Consider the following 19,016-nt stretch of genomic DNA (forward strand, 5'->3'; position numbering starts at 1 on the left):
ATAACTCACATCGTCTACTGCTTCATCAATTTGTTTTAGAAACTCCTCATCTTCATCTAATGCTGCCAAAATAGCATCAAAATCTTCTCCAGAGAAAAAGTCACTGTCTTTAGTAGCCATTTTTATCTATGAAAACTGTAAAATGTGACTTCCGAGAAAATTTTTGTGCACTCTTGTTGTTGTCTCGATTATTCAAACACGGGAGTTTAACTCGATGGAAAGCCGCACCAGATTTCCTTTTGATCTCACCGCGCTTTCCCGACCAGGGTTTTCTGTCTATTGACTATGCTTCAAAGCTTCAAAATTTTTCAAACATTTTGATCTTAACCGTCTGACCCTAGATTTTTTAGATAATTTTGTTAAGTATTCTAACCGACTAACCCACATTTTTCTAAAGGTAAAATAATTTATTTGATTTACGTAAGTAAACAAAAAAATGTTAAAGAGTCGAATTTGATTGGTTGTTTTACAGGCTCAACCGACCCTGAAATTCCAAAAATAGATAAATATAAAATTGATTTTAATACGACATTTTTATTTTCATTGCTTTACAGACTGCCAAATTTTCAACATTTAAGTAGTTCATCCAAGGTTTTGAACATTTTATTTTCAAAATTCTAATTTCATTTTAGTTTTTTTGCCGACCGACCCTCTTTTTTTGGGTAGCTTGGCCCTTAAAACAACAAATTAAATTAGCCTCGCCTAACAGGCTAAAATTTAATATTGAGGTGCTAGTTTAAATTGTGTATGAAAATGAAGAAAAGTAACCTTACATTGCCAACTCTTCTTTGGTGAATTTCATAGACAAAAGCTCATTCACAAATGGTCTCCATTCGTTCAAATTTTTGGATGCGATCCTCATCAGTCAACAATATGTGTGGCGTCCGTGGATGAAACTGTTTCATTATATTATTTGGTCCAACAGTGAAAAACTTATTTGAGGGTGGTGTCAACGTCTGCTGATATGATAGAAAATATCGAATAATTCAATTTTAATTGGTTAAGGCCTTTTTCCATTATCGATTGTGCGAGCATGCTCGCCTGGTCAAAATTCTCAATAAATTTGGCAACAGAATCTACATGATCAATGTTTAACAATCAAAAATTAATTTGATGTGCTATTTTAGGAAATTTCGGCAAAGCTGGCATCATGTAACAGGTCCTATTAGCTTTTAGACCTGACTTGAATAGCTAACACAAAAATTAGGTCAAAATAACTGTTTGATTTTTTATTTTACTAGAAAACTGGCAATTTGGTTCAATTGCTAAATTCAAAGCTAATTCTAATTTTCGTAAACCTTTGAAATTTAAATTTCCCTTCCAAACATTTAATATTTCCCTATTACCTCACTTTGTCCACTTGTCAAAACTGATGCCAAGGGCTCTTTGAATAATGGGCCATTCTATGATGGAATAAATAAAGATAAGAATTTAGAAGATGAGTGCTATATAATTTTTTTGACCTTTAGATTTTAATATTACAAGATTAAATATACCTTCAAAAAATAATCTCCCAAATATGTATGCTGCCACACTCAGTCTTGTGGTATCAGCATTGCTAGTTTTCCTGGAATCCCATTTGGAATGATGCATATGAAAAAATGTACAGAGTTCTCACATTAACTGTCGGAGGTGTAAATTTATTGACCAACTGGGTCAGTTGAGTGTTCTTCTTTGGCTTAGATCCACTCGGTGTAACATTTCCACATTCCTGAAAGTTGATTTTAAGAATAGCTTTTGTGAATGTACTAGTATGGTGTTCAAAGCTACAGAATTTATTGAGCCAAATAGTAAATATCTCAAGGGACCATTAAAGTAAAAATCCTTTTTTTTCAAAACTGTGAAGAATCTAGTAAGGTACATTATGGAAGTTGACTCAAGTATGTCCTGGCATTTCCTTTGTAAATTGAGACAAAATTCCATATTTCATGTTTCAAACTAACCATCTCATTGCAACTATAAATCTTCTTACCAATGTGACATTGGGCAATACATCCTGCACCTTGAATGATTTACCTCGACTATCACTACTAATCACCTAGAAAATAATTTTAGAGAAACCTTATTTGTATGTCTAGTAGGTGCCATCAAAAAATTGTATACATTAATAAAATGATTGTGTCCCAAATACCTACATGCGTAACTTTTTCAATTCAAAATTTGTTCCTGTTTAAATTAGCTCCCCAACAAGATAACATTTCTTTACCCTATTAGCCCAAGGGGGGGGGGTAGAATCTACCACGCCGAGTTCTTTTGTTTATATCTCGGGGAAAAATTTTTTAAAGGACTTGAAACTTTCTGACTTTTAATAAAATCTTATTAAGAGTACTTGTGCAAAATTTTAGGGTCATAGGTTGTCCAGATCAGGTTTTATGACTTTATTGTGAAACATGACATAAAACCCAGCTAAAATCGCTTAAAACTCAAAATTTAAAGTGCTGATAACTTCTAAACTATTTATTCAATCATTTTCAAATTTTGACACGTGATAGGCATTGATAATACAAATTTAAAAAATCAAAAGAAATTTTTTGAAAATGATGACGTCATCATCTATGACGTCATCAAGTTTTGAAAATTTTACTCATCTTCAGCATAGATTTTAAGAAAAACTCTTCATGGAAATTACAAAACCGGCAATTATGTTAAAGAACAGTTTTTACCTTTGAGAATCTTCAAACAGAATTGAAATATCTTTATTGGTTCGACTGTAATTTGTGATGACGTCATCAATTTTTTTTTTCTTCCTGGAAAATTGTATCATGATGGAGAACATCTGTACCAAATTTCATGGCCATAGCTCTTCTAGATCGAAAATAATCGAGGGTGGTAGATTCTACCCCCTCCTGGGGATACAAAAGTCAAAAAAGCTTGGGGCTAATAGGGTTTAATCTTTTAGTTTCTTACCGTACTGTTGTGGTTGGAACCAACATTGTTTATTGACTCCAGCGTTGAAATGATGTCAGGCACAAATATTGATTTGATTTGATGCAGTTGTTGATCTAGTATGTAAGTTATTTTAATTTGTAATTGTTAATTGTAAGTTAAATATGACCACCACCTGTGGTGTCTGGCATGCTCTGGAATTTCAGGGTATATCGGAAAAATTTGAGTTATGACAGTGGGTGTTGGTACTTAATTCTCAAAACAAATCTACTAGAAACTTTTTTGATGTTGGCTTCTTTTTAAGATAACATACCTTTTGCTGCGGTCATGTTGTGATAAACTGGGGATGGCGTTTCTATGGACAAAAGAAACAGATTTGTAACAGTTCATTAAGTCATTTTGCAAAAATTTGTTTATCCTAGATGACTTATTATCTTTTGCCTTACAGTATTGTATACCAATATTTCCATTCTGTCTGGCCAGATAATGGATAAGACCTTTATGAAATTTACTTACCTTTTGTGACGACAGGCAAGGGCAGATTCGTTTTTGCAGGTTGGCTATCAGTTTTGTTCTCACTTTGTTGTCGGAAAAGTGGTGGGTTTTCTATAGTTTGTTTTGTTTCTGGTTTTGATTGCGTTTCTATGGACAAAAGAAACAGATTTGTAATAGTTCATTAAGTCATTTTGCAAAAATTTGTTTTTGCTTGATGACTTATTACCTTATTCCCCTAAAGTATTAATTGTATACTGATATTTCCATTCTGTCTGGCCAGATAACATAAGACCTTTATAAAATTTACTTACCTTTTGTGATGACAGGCATTTTTGCAGGTGGGCTATCAGTTTTGCTCTCACTTTGTTGCTGGCAAAGTGGCGGGTGCTCTACAGTTTGTTTTGTTTCTGGTTTGGAACTTTTTGAGCATTCTTCTATTTCAAAATCTGTAAAAAAGTATAAGTGGAGCTGCAATTCAACAGCTGTTGAGATTTAATTCGCAACATCACAATTTGTTAATGCTAGGTTACACTTAAAATTTTGTGCCTGAAGTTTCATGTCATGTTTTTATAAAAAGTAGAAAAATCATTCTTTTTACCAATACTTGTAAACATTGCTTATTTAAGAATCGGATACATCATCTAGGCCTTTAATTGCCTTCACTTCACTAGGCCTTTAAATGATTAACTCTACTTTCATCCATTCTGGAGATGCTGTAATTTAGCATGTTAGCATCCACAAATATGTCCAGTATTTCATCGGACACACCAAGGTCTTTCAATGCATCTAAGAAAATATTATATAAAGTAATGCTAGCCTCTATTTGTGCGTCAGTCACATTGAATGCTGGAATGGATAAATTGAGTTAAAATTATATTTAAAAGGCCAATGTTCATATAAGACACCTAATTGACCATCTGAGTTTATTTCATACCTGTTTTCCTGACCCAGAACGGATATTGTCTTTCCTTTAACCTTTTTCACATTGTTTTCCTTGTCTTAAACAAAATATTGCAGCAATTAGCCTTTATTAGACCATAGCAAACACATGAACAGTTCTTACTATTGAAAATTACCATTAATTGATAAGGAATTAATTAATGCGAAATTTGCCTAAATTTGGGTTATTTGCAATATTTCATTCCGCAAAACATTTTTATTTTGGGGTTGCTTGCATTAATTTATTCTTGCATTAAATTATTCTCTTAAGGTAAATCTTACATTAAGGTTTTCACCTCTCTGCTCCTTGTTTACTTTTGCCTCTGTCTCGTCATTTGTCTTCTTTTTCTTTGAATTATTTTTCTTGGGTTCTGAAGAAAATTTGATAATTGTTATAACCCCTGTTTCATTGAAGCTGTGAAATTTGGAATAAGCATTTCAACATATTTTTAATTAAAACTTTTTTACATAGGTATCATATCAAAGACCTACCTTGGTTGCTAGACACATTCTTTGGTCCTTCGGTTGTTTGGTCTGCTAAAAAAATACAGGTACAGTGATATTAATTTTATAAATAAACAAAAGCAGGGGTGCCGAGAAGTATTTAAAAACATGCTTTTGAGACAAACCCAAGTTTGTTTTGCTTAGTTCAAGTTATGGATTGATGACCACTACATAGAAATTATTTACAGTGTATCTTCTTTACCTTTCTCGTATTTTAGCTTTTTGTTCGTGGCTTCTTTCCCGGTGTATCTAAGGGCTGATTCTTTGAGTTTTTCTCTCTTTCTGGCTAAAATTTTGATTCGGGTGTATCTATGACAACGAGAACCAAGTCAATGGGTCTTGGTTTTTTAGTATATGTTTTCGAAACAAAGAGGCTATTATACGATATAAATCAATAAGACATAAATAAGAGATTTCATTTCTTTAATTCCCATTCGTAAAATGAACTGAGTTAATGATAAAATTAACTCTTATTTCTGGTTTGAAAAAGAGAAAATAATTTATTTTGTTAGAATTTAATTTATAGAAAATTTCACTTGTTCCTAGTTAGTTCTTATAGAAAATCTATGAAAAATCACACAAAACACTTTATTTTATTTATAAGCACATTTTTTCTTATAAAATGATGTTCTTAACATAGTGTTATGCTTATAGGAAAAACATTTATATTTTTTAATTACCATTTAATTAGTTTCTCTCCTTTTTTCTGACACACTATAAATTGAGCTGATTTCTCTTTTTGAGACACTCTTGTGTTAGACATGACAGTGTCAACATGTCAAGCATGAGAAGAAGAAACAAATTTTGAGACTTAGAATTTGTTTACATTTACACTTGCACCACTTTCTATTACATTGACTGACTTGTCTATATGTTGGTTTGTGTACACATTGGCTTTACTTTTCACCAGCTCACACATGTGGCCAATTTGGTAAGTTTTTTCAGCCACTCCTTTTGCTTTTCTGTTTGCATGGCCACATTTCGTTTTGTTTGCCTCATCAGCTCATCAGTCCAGTGTTGAGGCACAACACCTGGACTTAGGTTAAGTTAGGTTAAGTTTTTCCTAGTTTTCTTTACAATATATTTTGATATCTTGATAGCTATACATTTTCCCAGATGCCTTTCTTACAGGATCTGGACTTAGAATTTAGTTCTTTTTATTTATTTTGTTTCTAGTTACTTATGTTTGTCTTAATTTCTATTTACAGTTTGAACCTCTTGTAATCACATGAATGAAAGAAAGATAGCTGACATGCTGATCTAAATCATTTTGCAAAGTTACAAACATCCCCTACTTGTGTGTAGTCTGACACCGCAGAAAGTGCAACCTGTATGTCTGGTAGACCACGCCGACACATCGAACCATACGACTTTGCAGTTTATGGTACTACTGGGAAGAAGGTTCCTCCCAAACACCAACGATCCCTAGCTGATCAACCTTCACAAAACCGATCCGTAGCCGATCAACCTTCACAAGACCGATCCGTAGCCGACCGATCAATCTCCACAACACAGATCCGTAGCCGATCAACCTTCACAAGACCGATCCGTAGCCGATCAATCTTCACAACACAGATCCGTAGCCGATCAACCTTCACAAGACCGATCCGTAGCCGATCAATCTTCACAACTCCGATCCGTAGCCGATCAATCTTCACAACTCCGATCCGTAGCCGATCAATCTTCACAACTCCGATCCATAGCCGATCAATCTTCACAAATCCGATCCGTAGCTGATCAATCTTCAGAACTCCGATCCGTAGTCGATCAACCCCCACATCAACAATCTGTATTTGATTCATCTCATCAACAATATACTGACTCAAATAACTTGCCGTCTGTCTTAAACTTTGACGACATCACTCTACGACCAATTATCAAATCAGTTGAGGTAAATAAACTTACGCTTGAAACTACTTTACAATCACTCGACACTCATTCTTTATCACTTGAACAATTGATTTCTTCAATCGACTCTATCAGAGCGGAAACGTCAAATCCCTTATTCACAATGGCATCTGTCATGAACAAAGTTATCCTCATGAAGTAGGCGACATTGTCGATGAAGTAGAAGTAGTTGGCTGTCCGCTAACAGAACTGAACAATATTCTTCAAAGATTGGAAGAGATACGTGCTTTATTGCGTCAGCATCGTTTGGATGTTATCAACAATATGACATCTGAAGAGCCCACCCCAGAGGAAACCAAACTCTTATCATTCATCAAAACAACCCTCGATTCAATCAAGATGTTTGTGACTACTTCCCATGCGTACAAACGACAACTCAATCAAAATGAACAGGATTCAACAAAGATATCCGATGATGCCAAAGCAAAACGCGCCAAGCTGAGCATTGAATCAATCAAGCAAACGATTGACAACATCAAGCCATCCCATCCCTGATATCTGACTTCAAGGATTTGAGTGACTCAAATCTCATTCAACTCAAGGAGGCATCAACATCTATCAACAACACTGTCATCACTATTTCAGAGAGGTATGAACGTTTACTTCAACAAGATATCACTGATCCAACGCTTCTCACTGAACTTGATAAAATCGGCATAGCCCAGAAAAAGCTTTGCGAATCTGAGACCAAATATCAAGGAGACCTTGACAAGGAAATTATTTCCAGAGACGTCTACAAACAACGGACATTTGATGAATCCAAGCTCAACATCAAACTGGACAAATTCTCGGGGTATGAAAGTTCAATGGACATCTACACATTTCAGACAGCTTTCGAGAAGATATACAAACGAACAACTCCACATCATATGCTACCTGATCTGCTAAAGAACAATCTGCTAAAAGGAGGTGCTTTATCCCTTGTCAAGACCCTCGAAGACATCGACGTCATCTGGGCCCGGCTGAAGTCTGCCTACGGAGACACCAAATTGTTACTTACAAAGAAGCTGAAAACGATCATCGAAAATGAATCTCTTGGTCGAAGACAAGACTCAGAACATCTAATCGACACTCTGAACAACCTTATCAATACACTAAAGGAATTGATTTCACTAGCTGAACAGCACCAAATCGAAGAACATCTTTTCTACGGTGATGGTCTGAATCAAATCTATCGTACCATTGGCTCCACTAGATTGACAAGATGGCTGACTTCAATCTCCAACGACACGCTTTCACCAAAGACCACCTGGTTACGATTCATCCAATTCCTCGAAAAGGAATTGCAGCTTGAACAGCAGAAAGTTCTTATCTACAGCTCAGCACCTGAGAAGAAACGACAGCCACCTCGACAAGATCAAAAAGGTAACCGTGGCAACAAAGGTTCATCATCAGGCAACACCTATCAGAATGGCCCACCTCAAGATCCAACATGTTCTGTATGCGACAGTTCCATTGGCAGCAATGATCACGTGGCAACCATTGGACCTAACAAGATGCAACTCATTCAATACTTCACCTGCAAGCAATTTGCTGAGATGACACCTGCAAACCGATATTCCTTCCTCCGAAAGAAGGGATTTTGTCATCAATGCTTGTTTCCTGGTGCCAGCAGTTCAAATGGACGACATCGAGATGGGAAACGTCAAGATACGTTCATCTGCCCACATGAATCCCATGCGAAGTATCCCATCCGCAAGCATGTTCTTGTCTGTGAGGAACACAAAAGCCTACCAGCAAATCAAGAAGTCCTTCAACGCTTCAAAGACAGGTACATGAAGAACGCCAACCTTCCAACATTTGCCAAGGACATCAGCATCTACTATTCAGCCTTCCCAACGAAGTCAACTCCAGAAGACAAGGATGAGAGAGGAATCTATCTTCTTCAATCAATCAACATCAACAACAATCGTTTGACACTATTATTCGACAATGGATGTTCTGACTTTATCGTCAAGAAGTGAGCAATCCCACTTCTTGGTGGCAATACAACTCAACTCTCAGCACAACCAAAACGCATTGGAGGAGTTGGCTGCACATCAACAATGACGACACATGGTGAATACAGTGTTCGACTACCAATGTTCAATGGAGAAGAAGCCGTCGTCTCAGGAATTTGTATGGAATCCATCACAGAAACATTCCCACAATATCCACTGACAGACGTCATGAAAGATATCCAGCAGGCATACACCGCAAGTGGATCTACATCAATGCTTCCAAAGCCAGCAGCCACAGTTGGTGGGGATGTACACCTGATGGTGGGTATGAAATTCATTCGCTATCATCCTAAGCTTATCTTCCAACTACCATCTGGTCTGGGAATTTACGAATCTGTATTCAACAACTTTGACGGTGGAAGAGGTGTGATCGGAGGACCACATGAAATCTTCACTGCAATTCATCAAACATACTTCACTGAGGAAAAAACCTTCAATTTCTTCACTGATCAACTCAAACTCTACAGATGGGGTATCCAGACAAATGCAGACATCAAGAGATTATCCTTCACCAACAAACTCAAACGCTTTGACGAAGTTGAATCATCAGGCACAATCACTTATCGTTGTATGAAGTGTAGGAATTGCAAATCATGTAAAGAATCAGAACGTATTGAGATGATAAGCATCAAAGAGGAAGCTGAGCAAGAACTCATCAATTCATCGATTACAATCGATTCCAACACTCAAACTGTAACTGCCGTGCTTCCGCTCATCAAAGATCCATCAAGACTGGCTCCAAACAAGGACATTGCCATGAAAGTCTACAATCAACAGCTCAGGAAACTTGGAAAACCTGAGAACAAACAGGACAAGCTCGACATACTTGCATCTGAGAAAAAACTACATTCACTGGAATACGTTGGTTACGTTCAAGATCTCCCATCATCCCAACAGAAAATGCTGCAATCAAGTAGCATACAAAATTTCATACCTTGGCGAGCCGTTTGGAAGCCTTCTTCTATCAGCACTCCATGCCGCATCGTCTTTGACGCTTCCCAAGCAACATCATCAGGACTGAGTCTGAACGACATTCTGGCAAAGGGAAGTAACAACCTCAACAAGCTTCAAGAGATCATGATCAGATTTCAAATTCGTCCAGTAGGAATACACAGTGATGTAAGCAAGATGTACAACACAGTCAAATTGCATCAAGACCATTGGACACTTCAACGTTACCTTTGGCAGGAAGAATTAGATCCAACCAAGATTCCAAAGGAAAAAGTCATCAAGACTTTGATTTATGGGATCAAATCAAGTGGGAATCAATCAGAATTCGCCCTCAGACGCATTGCTGAGATGAACAAAGAGTAATATCCAGAAGTCAATGAAATCATCCAACATGACGTTTATGTGGACGATTGTATCACTGGCGATCACACCATTGAAGCAGCTCACAAACGAGCTGATGAGTTACAAATTGTGACATCAAAAGGTGCTTTCAATCTGAAAGGCATCACCATATCTGGAGAAGATCCACCATCACATCTAACAGAAGACGGTGTTTCTGTTGGTGTCGGAGGAATGAAGTGGTTCTCCAAAACTGACGAGTTATCATTGTCAATTCAAGATTTGAACTTTGCGCCGAAACGCAGAGGCAAGAAGAATACACAGACTTCGAATGTAATCCCTAACGTGCTAACTCGACGACATTGCTCATCTAAAGTTGCCGAAGTTTTCGACATTCTTGGTAAAATCGCACCATTGGTGGCCGCCATGAAGATCGATCTACGAGACTTGTGCGACAGACAGCTTGACTGGGATTACCCAATACCAGATGAGCTAAGACCAATCTGGCTGTCTCATTTTGACACAATCACAAAAATCGACCAGTTAAGATTCCAACGACTTGTTGTACCTGCTGATGCTGTTTCACTCGATGTGGAGACCTTGGACTTTGGTGATGCTAGCAAGACAACAATGTGCATCTGCATCTATGGTCGTTTTCTTCGTAAAGATGGATCATACTCTTCTCAATTGGTTTTTGCCAAATCAAGGATGGTTCCAAAGGATCTGACTCTTCCACGTGCAGAACTACTTGCATCACTAATCAATGCTCACACAGGAGAGATTGTTCGCCGCTCATTCCGATCCTTCTTCAAATCATCCTTAAAGTTCACAGATAGCCAGATATCTCTTCATTGGATTTCAAACGAGCAAAAGATGTTGAAACAATGGGTTAGAAGCAGAGTCATTGAGATTCATCGTTTCACGCACAAGAATCAGTGGTTCCATGTTGGATCGAAACAGATGATTGCTGATGTTGGTACCAGAAAGGGTGCAACAATCAGTGACGTTGATCAACACTCGCAATGGATAAACGGTCAACCTTGGATGCAACTACCTATCTCTGAATTTCCAGCAAAACGTGCAAATGAGATAAAATTGGACAATCAGGAGATAGTCGAAGCCAAGAAAGAACTATCCATCAACCAGTTTGATGTTCACGTAACAACATCTGAGTGGTTATCCGAACTCAAGAAGAGATACCAATCTTCCAAATACATCATCGACCCAAACAGACACAGCTTTCAAAGAGTGATCCGTGTCCTCAACATTGTCCTGAAGTTCATCTGCATGAAGATATGGAAATCAAAAACTCACAAAGAAACAGATGCAGAGGAGTACTTCTTTCGTAAAGGTACTCTGGAAGTCAAGAAGTTTCTCAAACCACCCCAATATCACAAGATATCAAAGGAAAAGAATGGCATCCTCATCTACACTGGTCGGATCCTTCCACAGCAAGAAGTGACGATTGTCGGAAAATACACAAATACCATGAAAGACTTGAGTCAAACTTTGTTTTATGTTCCAATCTTGGAGAAAAATTCACCAATTGCATTATCAATCGTCATGGATGTTCATTGGAATCACCCCACAGCAAAACATTCTGGCATTGAGACAACACATCGCTTTGTCATGATGAAAGCCTACATCATTGAAGGAAGACAACTGGTGAAGCAAGTACGCGAATCTTGTGAGAGATGTCGTTACCTCATGAAACGTACAGTTGACATGGCAATGGGCCCTGTCTCCATCTACAACCTGACGATAGCACCAGCATTCTATCATACACAGATTGACTTGTCTGGTCCATATCAAGCGTATCATCCACATCACAAACGTACAACAGTCAAAGTATGGTTATTGGTTCTATGCTGCTGCTCAACATCTGCCATCTCAATCAAACTAATGGACAACTATTCAGCACCAGCGTTTATTCTTGCCTTTACTCGATTTGCTTGCGACCATGGGTTCCCTGCCAAACTTCTTTGCGGCGAGGGTACTCAACTAGTCAAAGGATGTAAAGACATGAAACTGAACTTCCGTGACATCAAATTCCAACTGAAGGAGAAAAGAAACGTTGACTTTGAATTGTGCCCTGTACAAGGCCACAATATGCATGGAAAGGTGGAACGCAAAATCAAAGAAGTGGACATCTCCATACAAAAGAACGCCCACAATGAAAGATTATCACTTATGCAATGGGAGACCCTATCAGCAAAAATTGCAAACACAATCAACAACCTTCCACTGGCAGTCGGTAATATCACCGGAGACTTTGAAGTGATGGATTTGATTACGCCAAACCGATTGCTGCTTGGACGAAATAACGATCGCAACCCTGATGGCATCATGATCACAACTCAAAATCCTTCAAAATTCATGAAGGAAAATGAGAAGATATACGAAGCATGGTTTGAAGCATGGCTTATGGTCCATGTCCCTAAACTCATGCACCAAACGAAATGGTTTAAAAGCGATTCAATCAACGTTGGTGACATCATCATCTTTCAAAAAGTAGATTCTGTAATATGCAAAACTTACACGTATGGTCAAGTTGTTGAACTTGACTACTCAACTGACGGTATGCCGAGGAAAGCAACAATTAGGTATCAAAACCCAAACGAAAACGTATTTGGGACGACACATCGGGCCGTGCGTGGCTTAATCATTATCCATCGAGCAGACGATTCGGATGTAATGACTGGGCTTAGCAAAGTGGCTAAAGATATTGATTTAAATTTGAGATAAATGATTTTCCCTTTTGGGGGGAGTGTAAAATGAACTGAGTTAATGATAAAATTAACTCCTATTTCTGGTTTTTGAAAAAGAGAAAAATAATTTATTTTGTTAGAATTTAATTTATAGAAAATTTCACTTGTTCCTAGTTAGTTCTTATAGAAAATCTATGAAAAATCACACAAAACACTTTATTTTATTTATAAGCACATTTTTTCTTATAAAATGATGTTCTTAACATAGTGTTATGCTTATAGGAAAAACGTTTATATTTTTTAATTACTATTTAATTAGTTTCTCTCCTTTTTTCTGACACACTATAAATTGAGCTGATTTCTCTTTTTGAGACACTCTTGTGTTAGACATGAAAGTGTCAACATGTCAAGCATGAGAAGAAGAAACAAATTTTGAGACTTAGAATTTGTTTACATTTACACTTGCACCACTTTCTATTACATTGACTGACTTGTCTATATGTTGGTTTGTGTACACATTGGCTTTACTTTTCACCAGCTCACACATGTGGCCAATTTGGTAAGTTTTTTCAGCCACTCCTTTTGCTTTTCTGTTTGCATGGCCACATTTCGTTTTGTTTGCCTCATCAGCTCATCAGTCCAGTGTTGAGGCACAACACCTGGACTTAGGTTAAGTTAGGTTAAGTTTTTCCTAGTTTTCTTTACAATATATTTTGATATCTTGATAGCTATATATTTTCCCAGATGCCTTTCTTACAGTATCTGGACTTAGCCATTTTGTCATATTCTGGACTTAGTCATTTTTCACATTCTAGTCTTAGAATTTAGTTCTTTTTATTTATTTTGTTTCTAGTTACTTATGTTTGTCTTAATTTCTATTTACAGTTTGAACCTCTTGTAATCACATGAATGAAAGAAACATAGCTGACATGCTGATCTAAATCATTTTGCAAAGTTACAAACATCCCCTACTTGTGTGTAGTCTGACACCGCAACACCAGTCATATTACGGAAACAAAAGAGCAGTTGAATGAACAGTTTTGGGTGCCCTTGAATCTTGAACAATACTGTTTTTAAAAGCCATTTATTGAACGAAGTTTATTATCTACGTACCAAAGGTTCATTATATCTATTGAACATTTGGTATTCTTTTAATTTAATTAAATAGGTCTTTTATATCCTATAGGTTCCACTTAACTCTATAGTTCTATTATCTATTGAAAACATTGTTTGCTCGTTACGTCAAAAAAGATCTGGAAAATTGGTCTGTAAAATCTTATCAGCAACGAAATGCTACCAAATTACCTTTAAATCGTTATTGCATGGATAGAATCATAGTCTCTCGGAAAATTTCACTTTCAACAAAAAGTAGTGTATAGTATAATAAGAATTTTAACAATTCGGTTTTATCGGCTCCAAACAATGGAATTCACTCTATAAAGGCTTATCAGTAGAAAAATGGTATTTTAGTGAACTTTGAGCGCCAAAACTTTATTATAAACTTTCATCTATTAAGACTTTTCTATGCGGATTATTGAAAACATATTACAAAACATGGGTTTAAGATAATGTCGAATTTTCAATGCCCAATTAGAAAAATTACTCATGCAATTCAAGAATTCAGTTTAAAAATCACTCTTGCTCTGTCTTACACACACTCGATTTCTTCCTTTCCTGTCACATAAACTTATGATCGTTTATCAATATTTTAATCTATTTGTAATCTTGAAGAGTTTTTTGATTAATGAAAATTACTTTACATTGTTTCCAGGTTGTGTATTATCATAAAAGTTAATTGAATGTACAAGATCTTGCTGTAAAATTTACGTTTTCGAGTAAGAAAAGTAATATACGGCGGAGATATTTTCGTGTTTTTCTACACTATACTACGTTCTGTAAAATACAACTATGAAATTCAAGAATAGACCAATAATTTTTAAAACACAAAAAAATAAAACTATAGTACACATTTTCAACTAGCAAAATAGCAAAACTACTTTTTAGAGTTTAAAATTTAAATAAAAAAGTTGTTATACTAGATGAGGTACAGTATAAGACAATGCTAAAAAGAGCAAATTTTGATCGGAAGAACAATTGGTAGGTTTCTTGTCCAATTTAACTATGTTTTAAATATAATTCCCAAAATTCACTGCACTGTGAATCAATCAAATCATATTCTCTGTAAATAATTTGCTTTCTTTTCAGTAATAAAAATTGTAAAAATCAACTTAAAAAACAACAAGGTCTCAATATCATTTTTGCATCAGTTATTGGTTTTTCTTCTCCACCATTTGTATCGATTCTGGCTGATTGTTAACATCATCAGGAAATGACTTGTTTCCGTATTTGGTTGTTTTAGAGATCCTTTCAATATAATTTACTATACCGGAGGTAGCACGATATATAATTTTAGGTTTGTTGGACATTAAATACGCCTTCACCTGATCAACTTCCATGTCAGGCAACATTTCTGCATCAACATAAACTCTAGTTGTTACATTATTTTCATTAGTATCATCATTTTTTATTTGACGTCAACTAGTTAATACATAAAAATGCAGCTTCACAAAAAATAAAAAATTGCAATGGAAAATCTTATAAAAAACACTTAAAAAGCTGCTTTTTTCCAACAAATTCAACTACTACAACCAACTAGTTGACCAAATGGCATCGGCTGCATCATCCGTAAGGCCAAAACAATCTACTGATTCTAAGAAAATCTTAATGAAAGAAGAAATCATTATAAGCACCGAAAATCGATGTGTTGATGACAGGGATTCAGATTCGCTAACCTGTGCAAAATGTAAGAGATCCATTCACTACAGATGTTGTATGCTCTTCCTGTATTCCATATTCAAACGCTCAAAGCCAACAGAACCCAGAAATACATTTGTATCAACTGCGTTGAAGTTGAACCCAAGCTGCTCGAACTGGTCCCCAAGAAGGAAAAGGCTCAACCATCGCTTCAAACGCAAAATGAAATCAAACGCCTTCGCGGAGAAATCGACGCATGCGAAGGAATTATAAAAAGTAGTCGTGACTTTGAGGATCACCTTAAGAAACAGCTTGAAGATAAGGACGCAGATCTCCAACTTTTGAAAAATGACTGACCCCGGCCTGCATACACTCGAGTTTGCTGAAAAGAAATTCGAACGAAAGCTTGACGAATTCAAGGACAGTATCCTGTCAACAATAAAGAACGAATGCCAACAAGCTATGAAATCGTATTCAGAAGCCACAAAATCTGGTCTCCCTCAACAACCGACGAGTGACACGAGCGGAATCAAACTTGCGATTAAACCAGTCAGAGACTAAGAGATCGCTCTTGAGATGGAGAAGAAGAGAAGAGCCACGAACATCATCGTTCCCGGAATAAAAGAAGAAGAACAGGTATGCGATAATAGTGCCAAAAATAATCATACTAGGAACTGCGAATGGGCTGATCAATTAATTAAGGATTTGCATGTTTCTTCTAAGATCAAAAAAATATTTAGAATAGGTAAGAAACCAAACCTCTTTATTTTCATTTTTGTGAAAATTTTTAACTCTTTAAAACCATCTCACTTACCTTAAGGGAACTAATTTTCGCGGGAACTTATTTTCGCGGTCGCTAAAAAAATCGAAAAAATCTCATTTCGTGGTAATTAATTTTCGCAAGAATTAATTGCAAATATTTTCGCGGATTCAAATTTTCCTGGTTTTGACAGAAAAACCGCGAAAAAAGCTAAAATTAGTTCCCTTAAGGTATCAATCTCTTTCCAACGGTCATAAATATAATATATCTAGATGCTGAGATATTATATAAAATGTAAATATTACACAAAAATCATGGACATCCTTTAATTCCTTCTAGATCAGGCTCGACTCCAAATATATTTCAATGAATGGCATCATACTATTGAGCTAAATATCCTATCGATATCAAGGTGCTTCACTCTCATTTCTTTCAAATTGTAGTAGGTACATGCTTCTAACAAATAATGCTGCACAGTAGATATCGTTGAACATTTCAAATTGTTAATAGCCATCTGGGAATACTGAAAAGAAATTGGTTGCTCTTTACTAAAAATTGATCTTAGCCGTTTACGTGAATTCGATAACGATACCTTTTGCGTTGATTTGTTGTTATGACACCCTATGAAAGAAAGTTGACTTGTGAAGTTTTCATTTTAGTCTCGCAATTATGTTCACAATATTTTACAGGTTTATCCCTATCCTCCATCTCATAAAATCTTCCAAAATGATGGTAAAGTCGTGACACTTGGGGGGGGGTTCGGTGTATCAAAGCTGTTTGGACAATAGAGCTTTGTCCTCAATAGTCAAGACAGGGTAGTAAGCAGAATATTGGTTTGGTGCTATTAAATGATTGAAAAAGAAAAAAGAAAATTGTCCAGCTACCAGAAGATTGGACAACCTTAATTTTTTCGTTGGGAGTTATCGACCCTAACTATTACTAAAAAGACTTTCGTTGAAGAAATCTTTGGCAAAATTTGCACTTGCATTTACTTGCACAATTTCTTTTTGCAGCATTACACTTGCATCTTGGTAGATCGCATCTTTTCCTCTTCGTTTTATCGTTGACTCCACATCTATAATACCGAGAGTGGAAATAAATTATAACTAGCGGTCCCAGACGTCGTCTAAGACTTTTTACTAATAAGGCAGATTCTTTTTTCTGTGTGGTATTTGAAATTATCAACGTCTTTACCTGCAGAATAGTTCTCCTTCAGTGGTGGTTACTTTCCTGTTTGCAATATGGTATTCTCCACTTTTCGAATACGTGATGAAAATCGGGAAATCAACGACTGGAATACCCATTGGAATGATCGACAGTACTGGGACGTTATCCACCAAGGATATTATTGTTATCCCCAAATTTAAAACATATGATGCGGCCAAATGTAAAGCCCCACTGAAATTATTTTCTTGGTTGTGCAATCACATTACCTAAATAACATAAGAAGTAGGTTGTGAAAGCTCTGAGAAAAATCAATGTTTCCATTTCTTTTCTTTTTCCAACTAGTATAGGCCTGGGCTATATCATCATCAAACAACATCCACTGGGATCCAGGTTGTTTTTTACACTGCATAAATATTACATAGAAGAATTTTCTGCGAATTTTGGTCTAATTCGCGAAATTTATTTCGCAAAGTTAATCTTAAACAGGCAATTCGCGAAAATTTTTTTCGGAAAAATTAACTGATTTCATTCAAATTTTATTCAAAGAAAAAGTATCCTAAAAATGATCTATAATCAACCATTAAAGTATACACAAGGATCTAAAAGTTATTATATACATTCTGTAGTTAATTACAACTATTGTTTACTTTTGATTTGTTGCAAAACGCAATATTGAAACAGTTGATTTTGATTTAAATTGCGAAAAAATTTTCCATAACACGCAATTTTGGAGTGCTCAATTCGCGAAAAATTTATGTCGCGAAAATTACTACCCGTAATGTTTTCTTCCCTTAATCGATGATTAGTACAATCTGAATTTAAAATATCTACAAATAAAATTGTACCTTATCATAGTACACGATTTTTTATAAGAATACACTTTATAAGAATGTCCCTGATGAAAATGACCAAAAATTAAGATTATGCTGATAATATCACCATCATAGAATTTTTAGACCATTTTAAATTATAAATCGACAATTAGGATCCTAACCTAAAAATGCTGTAAGAATATTTTAGGTTAATTTTCCCAAAAAAGTTAAGAATAACCATGATGAAATGGATTTACACCATTCTTATAAAAAAAGCGTGTAGTCAGTCTCTTCGAAAGTCATTGCTTCATAAATCTCCTTTCGTTTCTCGTTTGTCAGTTCACTCTTGATTTTGTTTACGATTTCGTTTTGGGAAACCACGTTGTTGCATAAAATCCCTTCTGCATCCATGTGATGAATGTAGTACTTTGGTAAATCACATTGACGTATCAAATTTTCAATGCTCCTTACAAGACAGGGTAAAAAGGTATTGAAGCCATCTTTGTCTTTCTGAAGATCAACAAATGTCATCAATGTATCCGACTCAACTCCTTCTTTACATTTCCCCCATTGCATTACAAAAGAAAACAAATCGAGAGCATACTTATATTTTAATCTCCGTAGGTAAAACGATCCATAATTGACATCAAGTACGTAGAAATATTTTGATAAACCGGGTGTCCCACGAAAAAGTTTCGATGTTTGGTGGCCTCCTATAGCCGAAAAAAGAATTTTTGATTTGATTCTAGAGAGAGGAAAGTCGCACTTAAATTTTGAGGTGAAAATTTTTAAA

At 35.9% G+C, this 19,016-nt stretch overlaps 1 protein-coding gene and 1 long non-coding RNA gene across 2 annotated transcripts; both read left to right on the forward strand.

The window, feature by feature from the left end:
* Positions 1 to 5,597: 5,597 nt before the first annotated feature.
* Positions 5,598 to 6,089, forward strand: LOC136811048 (uncharacterized). Its single transcript, XR_010847195.1, has 2 exons — positions 5,598 to 5,755; positions 6,033 to 6,089. It is a non-coding gene; the product is annotated as an uncharacterized lncRNA (long non-coding RNA).
* A 2,688-nt stretch (positions 6,090 to 8,777) lies between these two features.
* LOC136811047 (uncharacterized) lies at positions 8,778 to 12,767 on the forward strand. Its single transcript, XM_067067647.1, has 2 exons — positions 8,778 to 9,990; positions 10,123 to 12,767. The coding sequence occupies exons 1-2, from the start codon at positions 8,778 to 8,780 to the stop codon at positions 12,765 to 12,767; spliced, it is 3,858 nt and encodes a 1,285-aa protein (XP_066923748.1).
* Positions 12,768 to 19,016: the final 6,249 nt, after the last annotated feature.

This window comes from Clytia hemisphaerica, unplaced genomic scaffold (genome assembly GCF_902728285.1).
Source record: "Clytia hemisphaerica strain Z4C2 unplaced genomic scaffold, Clytia hemisphaerica genome assembly, whole genome shotgun sequence".
In the NCBI taxonomy this organism is placed as follows: domain Eukaryota; kingdom Metazoa; phylum Cnidaria; class Hydrozoa; order Leptothecata; family Clytiidae; genus Clytia; species Clytia hemisphaerica.

Bases quoted from the DNA above. Each gene is read 5' to 3' on its own strand.
- LOC136811047 (XM_067067647.1), top strand. From the start codon at position 8,778: ATGACGACACATGGTGAATACAGTGTTCGACTACCAATGTTCAATGGA. The intron at 9,991-10,122 runs GTGGGAATCAAT...ACACCATTGAAG, and splicing joins GATTTATGGGATCAAATCAA to CAGCTCACAAACGAGCTGAT.